The sequence below is a fragment of the Chrysemys picta genome, chromosome 10 (assembly GCF_011386835.1).
Source record: "Chrysemys picta bellii isolate R12L10 chromosome 10, ASM1138683v2, whole genome shotgun sequence".
NCBI lineage: Eukaryota > Metazoa > Chordata > Testudines > Emydidae > Chrysemys > Chrysemys picta.
In genome coordinates, this window is record NC_088800.1 from 18,297,353 (window position 1) to 18,317,641 (window position 20,289).

A 20,289-nucleotide genomic window follows, 5' to 3' on the forward strand; every position below is an offset into this window, starting at 1 on the left:
GTGTCCGCAGGTTTGGACAATCGCAGTTCCCACTGTCCGCGGTTTGCCGTTCCAGGCTAATGGGGGCTGTGCGAAGCGGCGTGGGCCGAGGGATGTGCTGGCCGCCACTTGCCACAGCTCCCATTGGCCTGGAACAGTGAACCGTGGCCAGTGGGAGCCACGATCGGCCGAACCTGCGGATGCTGCAGGTAAAGAAACCGTCCTGGCCCGCCAGTGGATTTCCCTGATGGGCCGCATGCCATAGGGTGCTGATCCCTGCTTTATAGTATTGAAAAATTAGGTGCATTCTGGTGGGGAGGGTATGCCTTGCTCTTCAGTATTTGGGGACACAGTACTGAAACAGCAATCATTGCTCTGCAACATTATGGGAAATTCCTGTTTCTAAAAAAAAATTATGTTCAAAAATCTGAAGTTATGACATATATATCAGTGATGAAATGTAAAGACTGTTTGATTTAATTAAGAAAGATATATTTAACAATCTAGAAATCCAACAATAGTGTTGAGCACATTAATGATGGTGATATTTAAGCTCACAGGGCCCAACTAATTTCTCTGAAGTCTATAGAGTCTTTTCAATTACACTAGTGAATGTTGGATCAGGCCCTCATTGTACTATTTTTGATGGACACAGATTCAGCAGGGAACAGATTCTGCTAACTTGATATCTGGCACTATCAGGTTTTTCACTCTATTTTGAAGTTCCTTTTATTTGGTTCCTTTTATTAAAAGGATTAAGCAAAAACACAAGATTCATTATTTTTCTTCTAGGCTAAGCTTACAGGTTTTGTAATATTTCACTTTAACTCTCCATTAATGACTGCTGAATTTGTATTGACTTCTGCAGAAATGCATGCATTAAGTAGTTCAGTAGAAATGTATGCATTAACTACACTAATGTCATAGAAGTCCACTCTAACAGTATTATTGCAACTAAATGAAATAATAAACTGGGGCTTGAAGTCAATGAAAGCTCTATCAGTGACTTTAATGAGAGTAAAATCAAACCCAAGAAGATTCTTTTGGACACATTAAGTACTCTTATTTATATTATTAAGAGAAAAGCCAAATTGCAGTGGTACTTCATAGCCTATATGAAAACAAATAAATTACAGTATCTTCCTCTTCAATGTCCAAGGCATATGAAATAAATTATAATACTGAACTTCATATCCTGTTAACTTTCTAATGGCTTTTTTCTGCCAGGGGCATTTTTATAATAAAGATTTTATTCAATCATCAATAGTAAAGATTTAAATTCATAAGTTAAATGATTGTTTACCTCTTTCAAGTAGTAAGTCATGAATCCATCAATAATTCCATCCTGTTCAAGTCCTATTATAAGGTTCACTACACTGGTAAAAGCGAATACGGCATAAACTGTAGTAATACGAAGAGAAGAAATTACTGTATATAAAAAGGCTTGCAAATCACACTGTCAATATATAGTCTGAAATATTAAACTGTTAAGAGATTAACATCTAACTGGGGGGATTTATCTGTTGTGAGGAAAACATCCAGACAGATATCTAATGGACAATATAACTTGTTACTTAGCAATACCTAGTTTAAATATTTTAAGATACCAATATTTTGCCACGAAGTGTACTCTTCAAGATAGCTGTACTTAATGACATGTACTCCATACATCCACATGCACAGCTCCTATTGACCTCAGTGGGTGATCGGCATCACATGAAGAGGACTGGACAGCCCTTAGAAACTATCATATAATGTAGACAGCCTCAATTGCAAACATCTGATCTTCCTTGAGGAAAACTGAACATTCCAGTTATACTCAGAAGAAAGAAGGGGAGGGGCTGGCAGAAAAAGGAAGGAAAATGTGACTTGCCCTTTCTGGGGTGGAGCAAGGTGAACCTGCTTTGCCATCATGAGCCATGACGACGTAGGAAACCTAGTCTGCAAGGTGCTCAGTGACTCCATAGGGAGTGCCTTTTATGACTTAAGAGTTGTCAGCACCACGCAACATATGCAGCACCTTGGAGGATAAAAATGTATGGGTATGGGATGAGTAGCAGAGGGTAAAAATACACAGTAGGTATGGGCTATGGGCTCTGCCTGCAAGTTGTGGAGAGGTCTAGGGCTGGAACTTGAGGCAGCTAAATGAGCCAGTAGTTTTTCCTGTAGGTTGCCATATGGTGCTCCAGAATATAAGATTTCACTTAAAAAACAATTACATCTCCCCGGCCTTATGGTTGTGACAATAACCTTCAAATATGAAAAGAGTGTATTGATGCCAAGATGCTTGCCTGAGTCTGTGGACAGCCTAAAATGATAGCACTGAGCGGTGAGAACGACCCCGTTCATCACACTTTGGTGTTAACGCTGAAGCCTAGTGATGGTTATTAGATATTATTAGTGGAATATTTATTGTGTAAGAATGAAGGGAGATGATCAGATTATGACAATCTGTATTATCTAGAGGCAGCCAACCCTATGGAGCCCAATGGGGAATCCAAACCCCCTGCAGGGGCACAAACCCCAAAGAAGCCCACTGAGCTGAGTAGGAGAATGGGTTCCAATGAGGAAGAGCCAGGCCTGACATGTTCAATAAGGTCCACTGTGTCGCCTGAGCTCCACCAAGGGGGAACAAAACTGAATGGGCCCAGCAGAGCATATTTTTAACCTTTCTACAGTCCACTATGAGTATTTCATTTTGGCTTTCAAGTGGTGGAGTTGGTTTGTTGGCAGAGGCTGAAGATTAGCACTACCTTTCCCCTCATCCCCTATTTCAACCCCTGCTGAGCTCATTCAACTTCCAATGGAAGTTGAAATCCACTTAGCACCCTACATCATCGGGCCCAAAGTCATTAAGAGGTTTCTATCAGGTTAAAGGCATGTTACCTTTCTATAGACACAAATAGTAACAGCCATAAAGTATGTCCACGTGAGATGTAACTTTCAAACCAATGAATAAATGCTTAATTAGCTTTGATTATACTAATACATACCATAAAAAAGTGGGTCTTTTGGAGGTTTTCTTTTGACCAGAGTACGGGCTACTAGAGCAACGAAAATCAGAATCAGGGATCCAACTGCTACAATTGCCCAGGAACTGAAATTATTTTAAAAAATAGGGAATTAAAAACAAGCGCCCACTTGCCCCCTTCAACTCTGCAGTTTTTCTTATCAGCTAATCTCAAAAGGATCACTTTTCAAAAGCAAAAGTGTACCCCTTAATCTTAAATTAAATGCAATTACTAATGACAAATTTTGCTTTTTAAAATCCTGGCAGAGTTTACAATATTATACATTTTTACTGTTTCTCAGCACTTCCATGCCTTCTTCTTACGTGATCATCTATAAAAAGAAAATACTAAAATAGCTTTATAAACAACTAGTCCAGAAAGCTAGCTTGTCAGACTAAATTCAGTTTCCATGCTGACATTAGCAAAAACTAAGACAAATAGGCTGTGAAAGTCATATATGCACAGATTTTTAGGTCAGAAAGGACCATTATGAACATGCCACAGAAAAGTACCTATCTGTGAAAGGACATGTTTGCAAAGTAAAATTACAAAAAAACAAATTGATCAGCTGGCCCGGAACTAGGGGTAGCATAGTGCAGTGCCCCATGATAGTTCTGGGTTCAATTTCTGGCCTCCCTCTCCCAGGCCCTAGATTGCCAGGGACAGGAAATGCTATAGAAGTGTTCAGGCTCTGGAGAGAAGTGCTATGTGTGACTCATTGTGAATGCTTTGCAAATAGAGTTGATGGATTCTGCAGGGAGGACCTCCTTTTCCATAAGGATGGGGGCCATAATACAAGGCCTGGAGGATGCATATTAGAGGGTGTGTAAAGTGCTGGTGGGAAAATGATGGAAATACTCAAGGCCCAGAGAGAAAAGAGTTAGCCTCCCCAAGAAAAAAAAAATTTCAATAGAATTCCTTTAAAATCTATTTATAGCTCTAGATTGGCAAATTGTGCTAAATTCACTTTAGGACAGATTCTTGAGATCAATTCATCCCCTTTGCACTTATATACAAAATAATATGGGGAGAATTCGGTAAACCATAAGCAGGGCCGGCTCCAGGCACCAGCGAAGGAAGCAGGTGACTGGGGCAGCCAATAGAAAGGGGCGGCACCCCGTCCGTTATTGGGGCGGCACGTCCAGGTCTGCGGTGGCAATTCGGCGGCGGGTCCTTCAGTCCCTCTGTTCCTCTTCGGCGGCATCTCAATCAGTTTTTTCTTCTTTCTCTTTTTTTTTCCCCGCCTCTTGGGGCGGCAAAAAAGCTAGAGCCGGCCTGACCATAAGGTTTTTTAAAAAATGTATTTTGAATATTGGAGACATCAGAATATGGTTTCAGAAGATACACTAATTACAAGTCTGATTTTTCTCCTCAAGAAAATAAATTAGATAGTTATATTTAAACAATATGAAAACTGACAAGAAATTAAAAATTGTTTTACATTTCAGATTTGATCCGTCACTCTTAATTCTGCTATTCAGCCTTAGTGGATCTTGCATTAGATCTATTTACTGAGTAAAGATTGAAGGATTGAGTACTTCAGTTGTATAAAATGCAGACTTTCTGCACAATGGTGTGTACCTACTAGAAAGAAATACTGGCAATGAATCAAACATGCACTAACTTTTTAGAAATCTGCTCACTGAATATTACAAAAACCTCTGAAGTACCTGGACCCTTCCAACCCAAACCAGCCACACAGTCTATTACGTGCACTGACTTTTTGAAAAACTTTTAGGCAGTGGAGCATACAGACATGTCTGATGCTAACTGGATCCCTACGCTCCTTTAGTCCTGAAGTTTCTTAGGAGAGAGGCGACTCTTAAGATCCTTTTCTACATTTTAAATCAAAAGTTTATCTGAAGTTTTTGTAGAACTTTGTAGAACACTGGAAAGGCTTCAGGGACCTCTTATTGGGCACAGTTGAGGAAACTCTCCCTTGGATGATGAGATACAGAAAAATTGAAACTACTCCAGTGCAGTAAGACTTAGGACCTGATTCTTCACCCACTGATGTCAATAGCAAAACCCTTAACTGACTTCTATGGGGGCATGATGGTGACCATAGGCTCTGATGGCTCTGGAACTGACTATGAATGGTTGATGACTTCCACAGTTTTGAAAGGGAAAAACCCTGAAGGATTTTTGTGGCTGGGCACAAAAACCCATTAAGAACTTATCCAGGCTGGCTTTGGCCGTGGGGAAGTTCAGGCTTGAAATTAGACGAAGGTTTCTGACCGTCAGAGGGGTGAAATATTGGAACGGCCTTCCGAGGGAAACGGTGGGGGCGACGGACCTGTCTGGTTTTAAGATTAAGTTAGATAAATTTATGGAGGGAATGGTTTAATGGTAAAACATAGTAGCCAAGGAAAACCAAGCAATGGTACGTAAATAGTATAATGGCCAACAGGGGTCAGGCTAGAGACTCTTGCCTACATGCTCGGGGTCTTACTGATCGCCATATTTGGGGTCGGGAAGGAATTTTCCTCCAGGGTAGATTGGCTGAGCCTCTGGAGGTTTTTCGCCTTCCTCCGCAGCATGGGGCAGGGATCACTAGCAGGAGGGTCTCTGCCGATTGAAGTCACTGAAACACAGGATTGGGGACTTCAACGGCAGAGTCCAGGGAAGGGTTTTGTGGCCTGCAGCATGCAGGGGGTCAGACCAGATGATCATAATGGTCCCTTCTGACCTTAAAGTCTATGAGTCTATGGATCTGCAGTTTCCAAAGAGAATTCCACCCAAGATCTCGCCTCCACCCCTTCCCACAGCCACAGTGCTGATACCTGAGAACTTGATATAGGATTTCTATGTCATCCCATGCCTCTTGTTTAATCTCACTGCTTTACCTGATGACAGGTTTCAGAGTGGTAGCCATGTTAGTCTGTATCAGCAAAAACAACGAGGAGTCCTTGTGGTGCCTTAGAGACTAACAAATGTATTTGGGCATAAGCTTTCATGAGCTAGAACCCACTTCATCGGATGCATGAAGTGGAAAATACAGGAGCAGGTATAAATACATGAAAGGATGGGAGTTGCCTTATCAAGTGTGAGATCAGTCTAACGACAATTCATGTAATAGCAGGATATCAAGGGAGGAAAACTAACTTTTGAAGTGGTAATGAGAGTGGCCCATTTCAGACAGTTGACAAGAAGGTGTGAAAAGCAACAGAGAGTCCTGTGGCACCTTTAAGACTAACAGATGTATTGGAGCATAAACTTTCGTGGATGAATACCCACTTCATCAGACACATGCGGATCCAGACTAACATGGTTATCCCTCTGAAGAAGGTGTGAGTAACAGTAGGGGGAAATTAGTACTGGGGAAATTAGGTTTAGGTTTTGTAATGACCCAATCACTCCTAATCTGATGGTGTCCGGTTTGCAAATTAATTTCAGTTCTGCAGTTTCAACAAAAAAACTTCAAAAACAGACTCCAAAATGAAACTGCAGAACTGGAATTAATCTGCAAACTGGACACCATCAGATTAGGCCTGAATAAAGACTGGGAGTTGTTGGGTCATTACAAAACCTAAACCTAATATCCCTAATACTAATTTCCCCCTACTGTTACTCACACCTTCTTGTCAACTGTCTGAAATGGGCCACTCTCATTACCACTTCAAAAGTTATTTTTCCTCCCTTGATGTCTTGCTATTAAATGATTTTTCTGGCTAGACTGACCTCACCCTTGGTAAGGCAACTCTCATCCTTTCATATATTTTCCACTCCATGCATCGGATGAAGTAGTAGGTTCTAGCCCACGAAAGCTTATGCCCAAATACATGTGTTAGTCTCTACGGTGCCACAAGGACTCCTCATTGTTTTTGCTTTACCTGAGATATTTTGCCCCAACAAAGGACAACTTCTTGCTCCACCAGTGGTCAGCTCCCCAGGCCCAAACCCAGATCCCAGCTCTCAGCTTTTTGCACCATTTCCGCCCAAATCACTTGTCCTGGTCCCAGCTTAAACCCACCTCCCACCCCCAAGCTCTCAGCCTCCAACCCTCCTGGACTCAGCTCCCGCCGGGGCCTCAGCTCCCAGCCCGGGCGGCCTCGCCCGCCCACTCCCTTGGCGCCGGTTATTGTTGTACCTCGCTCGGGTCCACGTTTGTCCTTTCCATGCCCAGCTTCTAAAAATACGCTGCGCAATGAGCAGCCTGGGCGCGCGCCCTGACTGCCCCCCCCGGGCGCTCGGCTCCCCACTCCCAGCCCAGCCCGGGCGCACGGGCCCCCCCCACCCCCCGCGGCTCACCTGCTGCTGGCGGCTAAGAAGTTGAAGAGGTAAGTGACGGGGATGGCGGTGAGGGACAGGACGAAGACCCCGGTGGCAGCCGAGGCGCTCATCCCAGCAGCGGCCGCAGCAGCTCGGCTCACAGGGCGCTTCGCATGGTCGGAGACAATGGCCCAGCTCAGCGGTCCCCGGCCGAGCGCCGCTCTCTGCCCCTTAGACCTGCCCTGCGCGGCCGCGGTTCAGCCCGGCTGCGCCGCTCATCGCCCGCTGCTGGTGGGCAAAAGCCCCCGTCGCTGGCAGGCTGCGCGCCGCAAAGGTTAACGCCGCCCGCCGCGGCAGAAACTGGAGCCCCCCGTTGTTCTTCCAGCAGCAGTGACGGGACTGACAACTGCGGCTGCCTCGCTTCATTCCACAGCCGCCCGCCCGGGACTCTCCCTCCGCCCGGAGCCAGCGGCATGAGATCTATTGTGACCTGGCTGGCACGAGCGAGCCAAGAGCCATCATCACCCCCTGCTGCACATGGTCCCCTACGGCAGAGAGGCCGGGCTCTGGGGGATCAAGGCGGGGACGCCTGGAAAAGTCACTGGTCTTCATCGTCCCGGGCTGGCTGCCCTTGCGAACTACTGCGGGGCGTTGTTAGCTCAGTGGGCTGGAGCAAGGAGTCCCCAAGGAGAAAGTGAGTGGGCAAGGCAGTTGTTCCAGCTGTAGTGGCTAAAGAGCCACTTAGAACAGAGCCCTCTTCCCCTTTCTCCCCATGTTTGTAACAATCGGTATAGAAATCTTTTCACGTTCTTTTTTTTTTTTCCAACAAAATGTGAGTAAAACCAGACTTGGGCTTGGACTTCAGCAGTGTTCTCCTTGCAGTACTGAATACAGGAAACTCACAAGCAAGCTCTCTGACTGGACTAGAAACAAAAGTGAAACCGACTTGCCTGTTTTCTTCCAGCAAGTTGAGTGAAGCACTCAAAGTCAAAGGGACTAGACACTTATATTGAAAGGCAGCATATTTAAAACTGGTAAGGAATATTCTGTCCACGGGACATTTAGCCTATGGATTTATTTATTTATTTATTTATTATTAATGGAGATATCCCATCTCCTAGAACTGGAAGAGACCTTGGAACTCATTGCCACTAGAAGTCATTGAGCAGGGCCGGCTCCAGGCACCAGGCAACCAAGCACATGCTTGGGGCAGCACCTGATAAGGGGCGGCCAATCTTGAGGTGGCGGGGGGCAGTGCGGCGCGGCATTCCGCGGGGGGGCACTCCGGTGGCGCGGCGCTCAGCAGAGGGGGGCGGCACGGGGCACGGGGCGCGGCGCTCGGGGGGGGTTCCGGCGGCGCAGTGCTCAGCGGGAGGGCGGTGGGGGGGGCGCTCCGGGGGGGTTCCAGCGGCGCTCGGCGGGGGTGGGGGGCTCGGCGGGGCGGCGCTTTTTTTTGCTGCTTGGGGCAGCAAAAAAGTTAGAGCCGGCCCTGTCATTGAGGCCAAGAGCTTAGCAGGATTCAAGAAAGGATCATGGGAAGGTTATATAGATTATAACCAGAGTTATCATAGCAAGGATAAAAAAAAAACCCAAATTCTTTATTTCAGGATATATGGCAATCGCTAGTAATGGCATAAGGAGGAAACTTTTCCTGTGAGTAGGTTATTTCATAACTGTATCATACAGGATTTTCTGCATTTTCCTCTGAAGCAGCCATGTTGGTGAGAAGATACTTGACTAGATTGGCTACTGGTCTGATCCAGTCTGGCAATTCCTATGTTCAACAAATGGTAAGAATGGTGAAAAGTAAATGAGAGTTCTAAAAGTCTTTATGTTTTAGCAATCAATCATCTTATTAGGCAAAATAGATAAGGAAATTTATATTTAGAATTGTTTTATAGCCTGATACTTTCCCTTCAAGTGTAGAAAACTTGTTTTAAACAAAATATATTTAGTTTGTCCCAAAATAAAGTAATGCATAAGCCAGAAAACACTTTTACATGCATGAGAAATTTCAGCCACACACAGCTCTTAAAGCTGCAAACCAAGGTAAAGGGTGGATCATAACATATATAGCAAATTACCTGTTCAAGGGAAAATATTATTGCTTAAGGTCCCTCACCAAAAGTTCTTAAGCAAAGTAAGCAGTCATGGGATAAGAGGCAAGGTCTTGTCATGGATCAGTAACTGGTTAAAAGAAAGGGTAGAAATACATGGTCAGTTTTCACAGTGGAGAGAGGGGGATCCACCAAGGATCTGTACTGGGACCAGTTCAACATAGTCATAAATTATCTAGAAAAAGGGATAGACAGTAAGGTATCAAGGTTTGCAGATGATACTAAATTACTAAAGACAGTTAAGTCCAACTCTGACTGTGAAGAGTTACAACAGGATTTCACAAAAGTTGGTGACTGGGCAACAAACTGGCACTTGAATTTCAGTGTTGATGAAAGGCAAAGTAATGCACATTTGAAAACATAATCCCAACTATGTATACAATATGATGGGGTCTGAGTTAGCTGTTACCACTCAAGAAAGAGATTTTGGAGTCATCATGGATAATTCTCTGAAAACATCTGCTCAATGTGCAGTGGCTGTTAAAAAAGTTAGCAGAATATTAGGAACCATTAAGAAAAGGATAGAAAATAAGACATTAAATATCATAATACCATTATATAAATCCATGGTATGCCCACACCTTGAATACTGTGTGCAATTCTGGTAACCACATTTCAAGAAAACCCTATTAGAATGGGAAAAAGTAGAAAGAAGGGCAACAAAAATTATTAGGGTTATGCAACAGTTTTCATATGAGGAGTGATTAAAAAGATTGGGAGTGTTCAGTTTGGAAGAGACTACTAAAGGGGGATATGACAGAGGTCTATAAAATCATGAATGGTGTGGAGAAAGTGCATAAGAAAGTTATTTACCCCTTCACAAAACACAAGAATGAGGGTTCATCAAGTGAAATTAATAGGCAGCAGGTTTAAAACAAACATAAGTACTTCACACAATGCAAAGTCAACCTGTGAAACTCATTGCCAGGGGATGTTGTGAAGTCTGAAAATATAACTGGTTTCAAAAAAAGAATTAGATATGTTCATGGAAGATAGGTCCATCAATGGCAATTAGCCAAGAGGGTCAGGGATGCGATCGCATGCTCTGGGTTTCTTTAAACCTATTATTGCCAGAATCTGGGACTAGACAACAAGAGGACGGATCACTCGATAACTGCCATATCCTGTTCATTTCCTCTGAAGCAACTGGCATTGGCCACTGTCAGAAGACAGGATACTGAGATAGATGGATCATTGGTCTGACCCAGTATGCCCATTCTTATGTTCTTAAGCTGTTGACCATTTAGAGCCAGAGAACAAATAGATTTTGTGGGTCAGAAGAATTTCTTTGGCTTTCATCATCATGTACAAATAAATCTCTCTATAGCTTTTTTTTAGTTTTAAATTGTGTGACTTTTGGTGGATGGGCTAGAGCCAGATTCAGTGCAGGCAAGAGTTCCCATCCCTGCTCTGCTAAGGCATCTTAATACTGTCATGCGACACCCCTTGCTGTTCCAGCCCTCTTCCAACCCTAGAGCAGAAAGTCCCAATCATGGGAAACAGTGTGGTGAGCAAATATCCACTAAAGAGTAGGGAGCAGTTTCACTGCCTGTCTGTCTAGTACAGGGGTGGGCAAACTTTTTGGCCCGAGGGCCACATCTGGGTATGGAAATTGTATGGTGGGCCATGAATGCTCACAAAATTGGGGGTAGGGATGGGGGGGGTGAGGGCTGGGGGTGCAGGAAGGTGCTCCGGGCTGGGACTGAGGGGTTTGGAGGGAGGGAGGGAGGGGGATCAGGGCTGGGGCAGGAAGGGGTTGGGGTGCAGGCTCCAGGCAGCGCTTACCTCAAGCAGTTCCCAGAAGCAGCGACATTTCCCCCCTCTGGCTTCTATGAGGAGGCGCAGCCAGGCGGCTCTGCGCGCTGCCCTGTCTGCAGGCGCCATCCTTGCTGCCCCCATGGGCCACGGTTCCCGGCCAATGGGAGCTGCGGGGGAAGCATACAGAGCCCCTTGGCTGCCCCTATGCGTAGGACATGCCGCTGCTTCTGGGAGCTGTGCGGAGTGGGGCAAGCCCCTGATCCCACTCCCTGGCAGGGACTCACGGGCCGGATTAAAACGTTTGGAGGGCCGGATGCAGCCCCCGGGCAGTAGTTTGCCCACCCCTGGTCTAGTAGCAGAAAATCCATCTGCAGTGTGGCTGCAGTAACCCAGACTGGCCACAGCTCCACTCAATACAGTTAAAGCAGGGCTGCCCAGGGAAACAGGATCCAGGAACCCAGGAGAGGCTGTGAATCAATACACCTTCCAAGGTAACCTCTTCCAGCAGATCTCCTGTGACAGTACCTCTGCTTGTCTTCCCTGGAAAATCCTCCTTACCTATTATGAACAGCGGTATTGGGGAACAGCAGGACTATAACTAAGTTTACGTGAGGTGAGAGTAGGCAGGCTCCAGTGAGGCTTTCTTCTTCTCCCCTACCATAATGGTACTCAGCTTTTCTGCATCATGGCCCATTTCATTCTCTTGCATGTGCTCAACAATATGTTGAGCGGCTGCGAGGGACAGCAATGAGCTAGTGTTTTACACAGCTTCTTGTGACCTTAGGCAAGTCTTGTCCTCACTGCTGGCAGAGTCTCCATCTCTATTTCTCTTTGCATGTCTTCCAGCTGGCTTACTGGCTCCCAGTTCCATCCTTTACTGTGCACATTTCACTCATCTTTCAGCCTGTCCCCTATATTCCCTATCACTCCACAAAATGGTGACCATTACTATTAATTATTATTTGCCAATACTCAAAAATGTGCTCAGTATTATACACAAGCTCTGAGATGCTTGCAGTTTGTATCGTCAGACAAGACAATTCAGCCACACCCTGGGTGAGATCAGGAAGGTTCTAGCTAAAAGTAGGGATTTTACATTAATTTATATATGGGTAGGTGGCAGCATTTTACTGATCTGGATTAGTGTTTGTGGTCTTCATAGAAGACATGAGTTTTCACTTTGGATTTCAAAAAAGAGGGTGGATGCCTGGCACAGTGGGATAGGAAATAAACTCTAGGTGTAGAGGGGCAGCAGAGATGAATGCATGGAGATAAGAATCAGAGTGGTAGCCGTGTTAGTCTATATAAGCAAAAACAATGAGGAGTCCTTGTGGCACCTTAGAGACTAATAAATTTATTTGGGCATACGCTTTCGTGGGCTAAAACCCACTTCATCAGATGCATGAAGTGGAACATACAGTAGGGAGATATAAATACACAGCATATGAAAAGATGGGAGTTGCCTTATCAAGTAGGGAGTCAGTGCTAACGAGTCAATTCAATTAAGGTGGAAGGAGATAAGAATGAAAGTGAAGAAAGGAGTGGAGAAGTGGGAATTCCATCCCTTCTCCTGTTATTGGGAACTCCAACTGACTTCTCAACCGCCATCGAACCTACAGCTTCAAACATTCCATCCCATCTCCAGTTACAGGACCTATTGCTATTGAGCTTTCCCCCTTTCCCATACTGCATTCCTTCTACTATTAAAGGTTCTCCAGCTGTCATTTCCAATGGTCAAAGAACCTTCTGCCTCCAACATTCCATCCAGTCTCCTCTCAAAGGAGCCCCCAGATGTGATGTCTAACAGGCAGAGACCATTCAAAGATGTCAACATCCTAGCCTTTTCTTTAGAGAGGCTTTCAAGGGTCATTCCCACCAGCCACTGAACCTTCTGATTCCAACATACCATCCCTTCCCAAAATATCCTGCCTGCTTGTTCAACCACAATAGAGAGAATACCATTCCCTGTATCCCCTGTTATATATGCTCCCACAACTCAATGACTTTGCATATACCCTGTATATTATTGCCTCTTCTTCCAACCACTTGTCTCATTCTGACAACAATATTGCCCCTCTGCCAAGCAGTAGCAGATGTCAAGGGTCTTGCAGGTTGACTTCTCAGTGCAGGAGAAATCAATGACATAAAATTTGGGTATAGTTCAAGTGTAATTAGCTTTATTTACACTATATGCACTAATCCTGGAACAGAGATACTGGCAATCCTTTTTTTTTTTACACCACTGACCATCTCTCAGGGAGCAACTTTGCCTCAAGACTTGGCTCTAATCAGAGACCCAAGCAGAAAGCAATTACTTTCTTGCCACTCACTTAGCAAATTCTGCCCAGAATCTTGTATACTCCCAAACTAACACAGCCACCCGCATTTCTTCCAAGATTTGAGAACTTGCTTGCACATGAAGAAAACAAACTTTGAAGACTATGTGTAACAGTGCCACCTGGCGACATGTGCAATAACAATATTTATTATATAAATAAAGGTAGGTTTACAGTACATTTAACAGTCTAACTAGTAATCAAAATATTATATGTGTGCAATGTTGGTGATTTATTGTTGCCATGAGAATTGTGATCTTTCAATTTCTTGTCACTTATGCATTAAATTTGTCATTTTAATGTTGCAAAATCATATTTGATTAATAAATAGGAACTTTATCACCCAGCAGTGGGAATGCCACCACTTTTGGATGCTACAAAATAACTGTTTGACTTTGCACATCAATGCTGCACAATAGCGTGCGTGTGGCGGGAGGGGAGGAAATTATCTCAGTATCTGGCCCTTTGTTGATCATGAAAGCAAGCAGGTGAGAATATGCAGATGATAAAAGTAAGCAAAGTGATTCATAAGCTTCCCTACACACCTAACTGCAGACCTATAACTGTCCTGAATTCAACCTTTTCCACTGCTGAAGCTCTTGTGAGTAGTAAAGCGCTTTCAGCTCTACTGATGAATGACACTATATAAAAGCTAGGTTTATTATTATTATTCCTAACCATGGAACACAATCAACTACAAATACATTATTTGCTATGAAGCATTCTCTCTGTTTCGGTAGTGGGAGAAGGATGCTGACTGCTTATCAGAACAATCTGTAATCGTTTTAAAAATATGTGCCAGTTCCAAAACTCGCATCAGAACAGCAAACATTGACTGAGTACACGCACATAAAATTGAACCCTTGTGGGGAAAGCGAGGAGCTGAGAAGATCCATAAGAGAGGAGAATGAAATAATTCCAGGAACAAATGGCTGAAAACAATACCCTCTTTCAACAGAAACCTTCTGAGATCTCAGTTACAGAGCTGGCTTGACCTGCCAGTAAAGTGGAACAAGGCCACTTGGCAGACATCTTTGTGCTTCTGGTAGATCCCCAAGAATTGTGCGTATCTCAGGAATCTGTGAGACATGAGAGCTGAATCCTCTGCTTCTTCTGTATCATGTGCAAATAGACCTCCTCCTCCCCCATCCCTGATAGGATTCAAAGGAAAGCCCATCATGGGAATGTCCCACTGTGACACTCTGTAGCTCAGGGGAACACCCTGCACCCCCATGTTCATCCTTATAATATGATTGTGTGGTATCCAATGCAAAGTTTGTCATGTTGGGTGTCTTTGGAAGGCTCATGATGTACTGAGCATTGTTGTTATAGTAAGGTTATAGAGATGTTATAGGTTGTAATTTCATGTATATAGTTATGAGGCTGAAAATGTGTCCTCATAACAAGCCCAGACAAAACTCTCCAGGAACAGAGGGGCAGTTCACACCTGATCAGGGCATGTATGGGACAAACCCAGCCCAGCCTCACAGGAACAAAGGACACTGGTCTAGGCAGCAACAAAGGATCTGTTGGACTCTCCAGTGAGTCACCCCCCTTCCCTTGGTCAGTTTGGAACTATGATGAGGTAATGCTCACCTGACCCTGAAGCGGGGGAGCAAAGCCAAGAGGGAAGAAAGAACATGATAAAAGGGAGAGACATTTGCCATGCTCTTCCACCTACATCTACAGACACCACCACCAAGTGACTGAAGCGCTGATCAAAAGGGAGAGCCTGGCTGAAGGACAACTAGCCAGCCTGTGGGGAGACGCATCTAAGTTTGTAAGGGCACTAAAAGTGTTAAGATCAGCTTAGAACACGTTTTGCTTTTATTTCATTTGACCAAATCTGACTTGTGCTTTGACTTACAATCATGTAAAATCTATCTTTTGTGGTTAATAAATTTGTTTATTCCTGAAGCAGTGCATTTGGTTTGAAGCATGTTAGAGACTCCCCTTGGGATAACAAGCCTGGTACATCAAGCTTGCAGCGTCCAGCAGGCATAACTGGACACTGCAAGGTGGAAGTTCCCAGGGTTGTGTCTGGGACTGGAGATATTGGCTAGTGTCATTTGCAGAGCCGGCTTTAAGACAATTCGGCCGATTCCCTGGAATGGGGCCCCGTGCCTAAAAGGGCCCCGCAACGTCCGGGGCTGCCGGCGGAGCGGAAAAAAAAAAAGCCACTTCCTGCTTCACCCCCCTCCCTCCAGCGCTTGTGCCACCATACAGCTGATCAGCGCAAGCCTGGGAGGGAGGGGTGAGGAGGAGGAATGCGGCATGCTTGGGGAAGAGGCGGGGCCAGGGCGGGGATGTGGGGAGAGATCCAATGGGGCAGTAAGAGGGTGGGGCTGAGACGGGGCCAGGGCGGGATTTGGGGAGGGATCCAATGGGGCAGGGAGGGGGCGGAGTTGGGGCGGGGGGGGCACGAGACAATTCGCGTCCCAGCATGGGGCCCTGCACCTGCTAAAGCCGGCCCTGGTCATTCAGTTGCAGAATCCAAGCAGTAGCTGGCCAAAAGTGCTCACTCACGTGCTGGGAGCAGCTTACATCCTAGAGGCTGTGCGTGAACAACCCAGGAGTGGGGGGTTCTCACAGCAGAGCAGAGTAAGGCTGGCTCCCAGAGTCGAAGATTGGAGTGACCTAGTGGATCACCGGTCCAGATAACAGCAGGGTAATGTCAGACCTACTCCCAACGGTTTCTTTAACAAGAAAGGCACCATGGTCAGCCTGTGCTGGCTTAAGCTACTGTGCAAACTTCAGAACCTTGTATCTCAAACACTCTGCCACACTTTGACCTTCTGTAGTGATTGCTAGTGATCAGCAAAACCATCTCATCCATATGATATAACCCAGTTGAACTTTCTCTGTAGTCTTTTATCTGTAGCTGAGCCATTCCATATACATAATGAAATCAAATGAAAAGTTGCTCTTGGTCAATTAATACTGTATGTTTCATATAAACACTTTCCTATTTATTAATTTCTGTTGCACTGCCTAGATAGAAACTGAGTGTACTAAGAAAGCAAAGAACAGAAGAGGGTTTAGTAACGTTTACTTGTACCCCTTTTGGGAAATGTGTTGTGTGCTATTTCTGATTTGTGCAGGGTAAGTACAATCCCATGACATCACCTTTAAAAATGGCTGTGAGCCACATGCTGATACTGCCAAAGAAAACTGGCCAAGATTTTTGAACCAGGGAGCTGGCACAAAGATTACAAGGTAAAACAAATGTCTGATCCTCAGTGTTCACATACAGGGAAGCCAAGTTTGACAAAGACAGCTGTGATAACAGTTTTCTTTCTTAGCCCTGTGGATTGCTGTTGCATATACCTATGTTTTTTCTCCCTTTCTATGTCTCTCTTCTCCTTTGTTGTCTCCTGTGTATTTGTGATTCATTATTTTCATTCTCATTCCTTTCTCCCCTCTTTTTCTTTATCAATTTTCTTTCCTTCTGCGCTTGTCTCAAAGTTATTTTCCCTTCTGTCTCTCCTGCACATCCTTCTCTCTCTCTCTGCAGTTACCCACCTTGTCTCTGCTTCTCTATCTTCCAGCCCCAGCCGCATTTTTCTCTCCTTTCCCTCCGTCTCTCCTTTCCCCTAGTTCACTGCCCTATCTTTGCTTTCTCTTCTCCTCCCCCCTCCCATCTCCTTTCTCCTCTCTTCCTGGTGCATAACTGGCAATTTGCATACATTTTACCAGGGAGAATTATTTTAATAAGCAGGAGGTCTGGAGGCTGTTAGGGCACCCAGCTGATGGACAGTTCTGCAGGTGCTCTGGTGAATTTTAGGTTATTTTCTTTTTAAAAGGGAAGAGGGGGAAATAAAAATGCCCATAACCCCTGCCCCAAGTGATGCCCAGATCACCTGTTGATTGAAAAACCATCCCTAGAAAATAAAGGCTGGTCTCCTGTATAGCCTCATAGCTCTCATTTGCAGCTTCCTTCTTTCTCTCCATGGCTTGTACCATTTCTCCATGGCAACTGACTCCTTTTTCCCCTTTAAATCTGGCTCTTGACTCCCACAAATGAATTGTCAAATAAGGGCACAGTATTGGTGCCTTCAGTTCCACTGGAATGGTTCTAGTGGGATGGAGTGGGGTAGGGAGGATCCTCACCCTCTTGATCTTTGGGGGCATACTCCTGTTAAAAGTTGCATTTACAGCCCTACTCTAAGTGTAACTGAGGACCCGTGTGCCATCCAGCTGCACCACAGATCAGGAGAAGCACAGAGGTGATGATTTCTCTAGCTGTATTCTCTTGAGTAGAGTGATTGCATTTTCAACATAGATTCCCTGTCCAATGCTACTTCTGGCCAGTGGCTGCTATGCTATTTCTCCTTGTGTCCTTTCCTGCTTTTGCCTATCACATTGAAATTGCCTCTGCCTTTTCCAGGGTCTTCTGTTCAGTGGAATAGTCCATTCTTGTTCTGTCTTAGTTTTGTCCTAATTATAAACCTGCACACAGGATGGTGACATATTATTTTCCTCTGATAAGCACATGCTCCCACAAAGCCTGCCAAGCCATGAGAGATGATAAATGGTATCAAGCGCCACAAGTAATTTAAGATTGCTGTTGTACTTACAGCAAAACTCCAGCAGATGGCAAAAGGATCCAGATTATTTCTCACCTGATACTTCTATGCCAGACTATTGTGCTAATGATATTGAATTAATATAGTTTCTTCCAAACAATTTATTCCATATTCTTACTGATATATATCTTTCTAGTTGGGCCTCTTGTAAAGGACATTTTATCAAACTGAATGTGGGGAATGGTAGGTAGGCAGAATATAATTACCCCTTGCCTTCCTGTCCATTACAGCTGCATTGTGGCGTGCGGCTGAACTAGAGTACAGTGAGCACAGGATGTGTCAGAAACGGCTTCCCATCAGAAATTGACACTGAGAATGTACCATTTTTTGTCTCCCAATCAAAACATGCATTCCTTTTTTCATGGGCATAAGGGTAGTAAATTAAGTAAATGTCAGAATTTGCTGTACCTTATCTTTCCACATCGCTGATCCAGGGGTTGCAAATCCTGTTGGATGGTAGCTTCAGTGCCAACATTTGAAGCCCTCAGCTGTATTCACTGGATTTTAATTTCAGAAGTGCATAATAATTTCTATTTCAATATTTCAAAAATGTACAAAATATTTTAACTAAAATAATTATTAAACTTAAAGTTTTATGTTGTTTGTCACAGGTACATTAAAATATAAATTTGGTAAACATTAATTTATATTTCAACTGCAGAATTTCAAGAAACTGAAAAAATATTTATCTTAAAATTATTAAACAGTAAATTTGAGTTGTTCAGTCCCATGTGTATTACGATATACATTTCTATAGCTATCACAACTCTGTACACTTTGTGCAGTTGTACTTTTTCCACTTATTATTTAAGGTGATATTTTGAGTGTTTCTCTCCAGAAGACAGGACATGTGCCCAATTGCAGGATTCATACACTACCTTAGAAAAGTAGTCAGGTGTCATTGTGATGGGTTTGGACACAGAGATCCCCTTGGGACTGTCACCTGACGTGCTGAAATTACCTCTGAGCCTGTTTTCCCTGCCAACTTGGGACTCCAGAACCCTGCCTCGTTGAGCCAGACACACTAACCTGCTGCAACACAGACCCAGGTGTGGTCCACGCCCCCAAAGCTGCAGACTTTAACTAAAAACTGCTCAGCAAGTTACCTATCTCCAGCACCCAGACACCCAGCTCCCAATGGCACCCAAACCCCAAATAAATCCGTTTTACTCTGTATAAAGCTTATACAGGGTAAATTCATAAATTGTCTGCCCTCTATAACACTGATAGAGAGATATGCACAGCTGTTTGCTCCCCCAGGTATTAATCACTTACTCTGGGTTCATTAATAAACAAAAGTGATTTTATGAAGTATAAAAGGTATGATTTAAGTGGTTTCAAAGTAATAACAGACAGAACAAAGTAAGTCACCAAGCAAAATAAAGCAAAAACACACAAGTCTAAGCCTAATACATTAAGAAACTGATTACAGGTCATATCTCACCCTCAGAGATTTTCCAATAAGCTTTTCACAGACTAGACTCCTTCCTAGTCTGGGCCCAATCCTTTCCCCCGGTACATAGGCGCCGTCTTCCCCTTTGCCCAGTGGGCACTCGACCCCGCCCCTTCTCTGCCTCTTCCCGCCCCTGAACAGCCCTTGCCCCGCTCCCATTCCACCCCTTCCCCCAAGTCCCCTCCCCCATTCCACCACCTTCCCCCAAGTCCTCACCCCGCCCTGCCTCTTCTCCACCTCCTCCCGAGCGCGCCCCATCCCTGCTCCTCCCCCTTCCTCCCCCAAAGTCCAAAGCGCCACCAAACAGGGAGGGAGGGGGAAGAGTGGGGCGTGGCACGCTCGGGGGAGGAGGAAGGCTTTCAAGTAACTAAGGCCATTTACAACTGATTGTTTCTGCAGCATCCTTAATGACCTCCACTTAACATGTTTATATCAGTGGTACAAGTTTATATCTTATTCTCCTAACTCCAGATATAGAAATAATACATGCAAACAAATAGGATGAACACACTTAGTAGATTACAAGCTTTCTAATGACACCATACAAAAAGCATATTCCAGTTATGTCATATTCATAAGCATATTTCCATAAAGCATATGGAGTGCAATGTCAGAGTCATTTTAATTTATTAATTATTCAAAAAAACATTTAACTTAATTCATACACGAGTATAAAATAATATTATTTTACTGAACATTGGCTAGAATTAATTTCTATGAATTTCACTTTCTAGATGGCTATAACCTATAATCACATTATGGCTCTTACAGATGTGTGTGAGGTATTTATTCGTGTGGTGATATTACCACAAGCCTGATCCTTATCCAGGTTATTCC

General features: G+C 44.3%; 1 protein-coding gene and 1 long non-coding RNA gene across 7 annotated transcripts in view; one reads left to right on the plus strand and one right to left on the minus strand.

Moving 5' to 3' along the window:
- Positions 1-7,376, minus strand: part of TM6SF1 (transmembrane 6 superfamily member 1) — a 32,522-nt gene extending 25,146 nt beyond the window's left edge. For 3 of the 4 annotated variants that reach the window (XM_042845668.2, XM_042845669.2, XM_005307238.5), the window contains exons 1-3: positions 7,242-7,376; positions 2,973-3,076; positions 1,283-1,380 (exon numbers count right to left, since the gene is read on the minus strand). In XM_042845668.2, the coding sequence (XP_042701602.1) occupies positions 1,283-1,380; positions 2,973-3,076; positions 7,242-7,333 (294 nt within the window). In that variant the 5' untranslated portion in view covers positions 7,334-7,376. Of the gene's footprint in view, positions 1-1,282; positions 1,381-2,972; positions 3,077-7,241 lie in introns of those variants that run through there. The other variant, XM_065559355.1, reaches the window with a different exon arrangement.
- A 385-nt stretch (positions 7,377-7,761) lies between these two features.
- Positions 7,762-15,330, plus strand: LOC101934185 (uncharacterized). 3 transcript variants are annotated; one of them, XR_006173303.2, is made up of 4 exons: positions 7,762-7,896; positions 8,049-8,236; positions 8,810-8,992; positions 13,761-15,330. It is a non-coding gene; the product is annotated as an uncharacterized LOC101934185 (long non-coding RNA). The 3 variants fall into 3 exon arrangements; XR_508408.4 differs by lacking the exon at positions 7,762-7,896 and having other exon boundaries at positions 7,997-8,236; positions 13,745-15,330; XR_256808.5 differs by lacking the exon at positions 7,762-7,896 and having other exon boundaries at positions 7,997-8,236.
- The last annotated feature ends 4,959 nt before the right edge of the window (positions 15,331-20,289 follow it).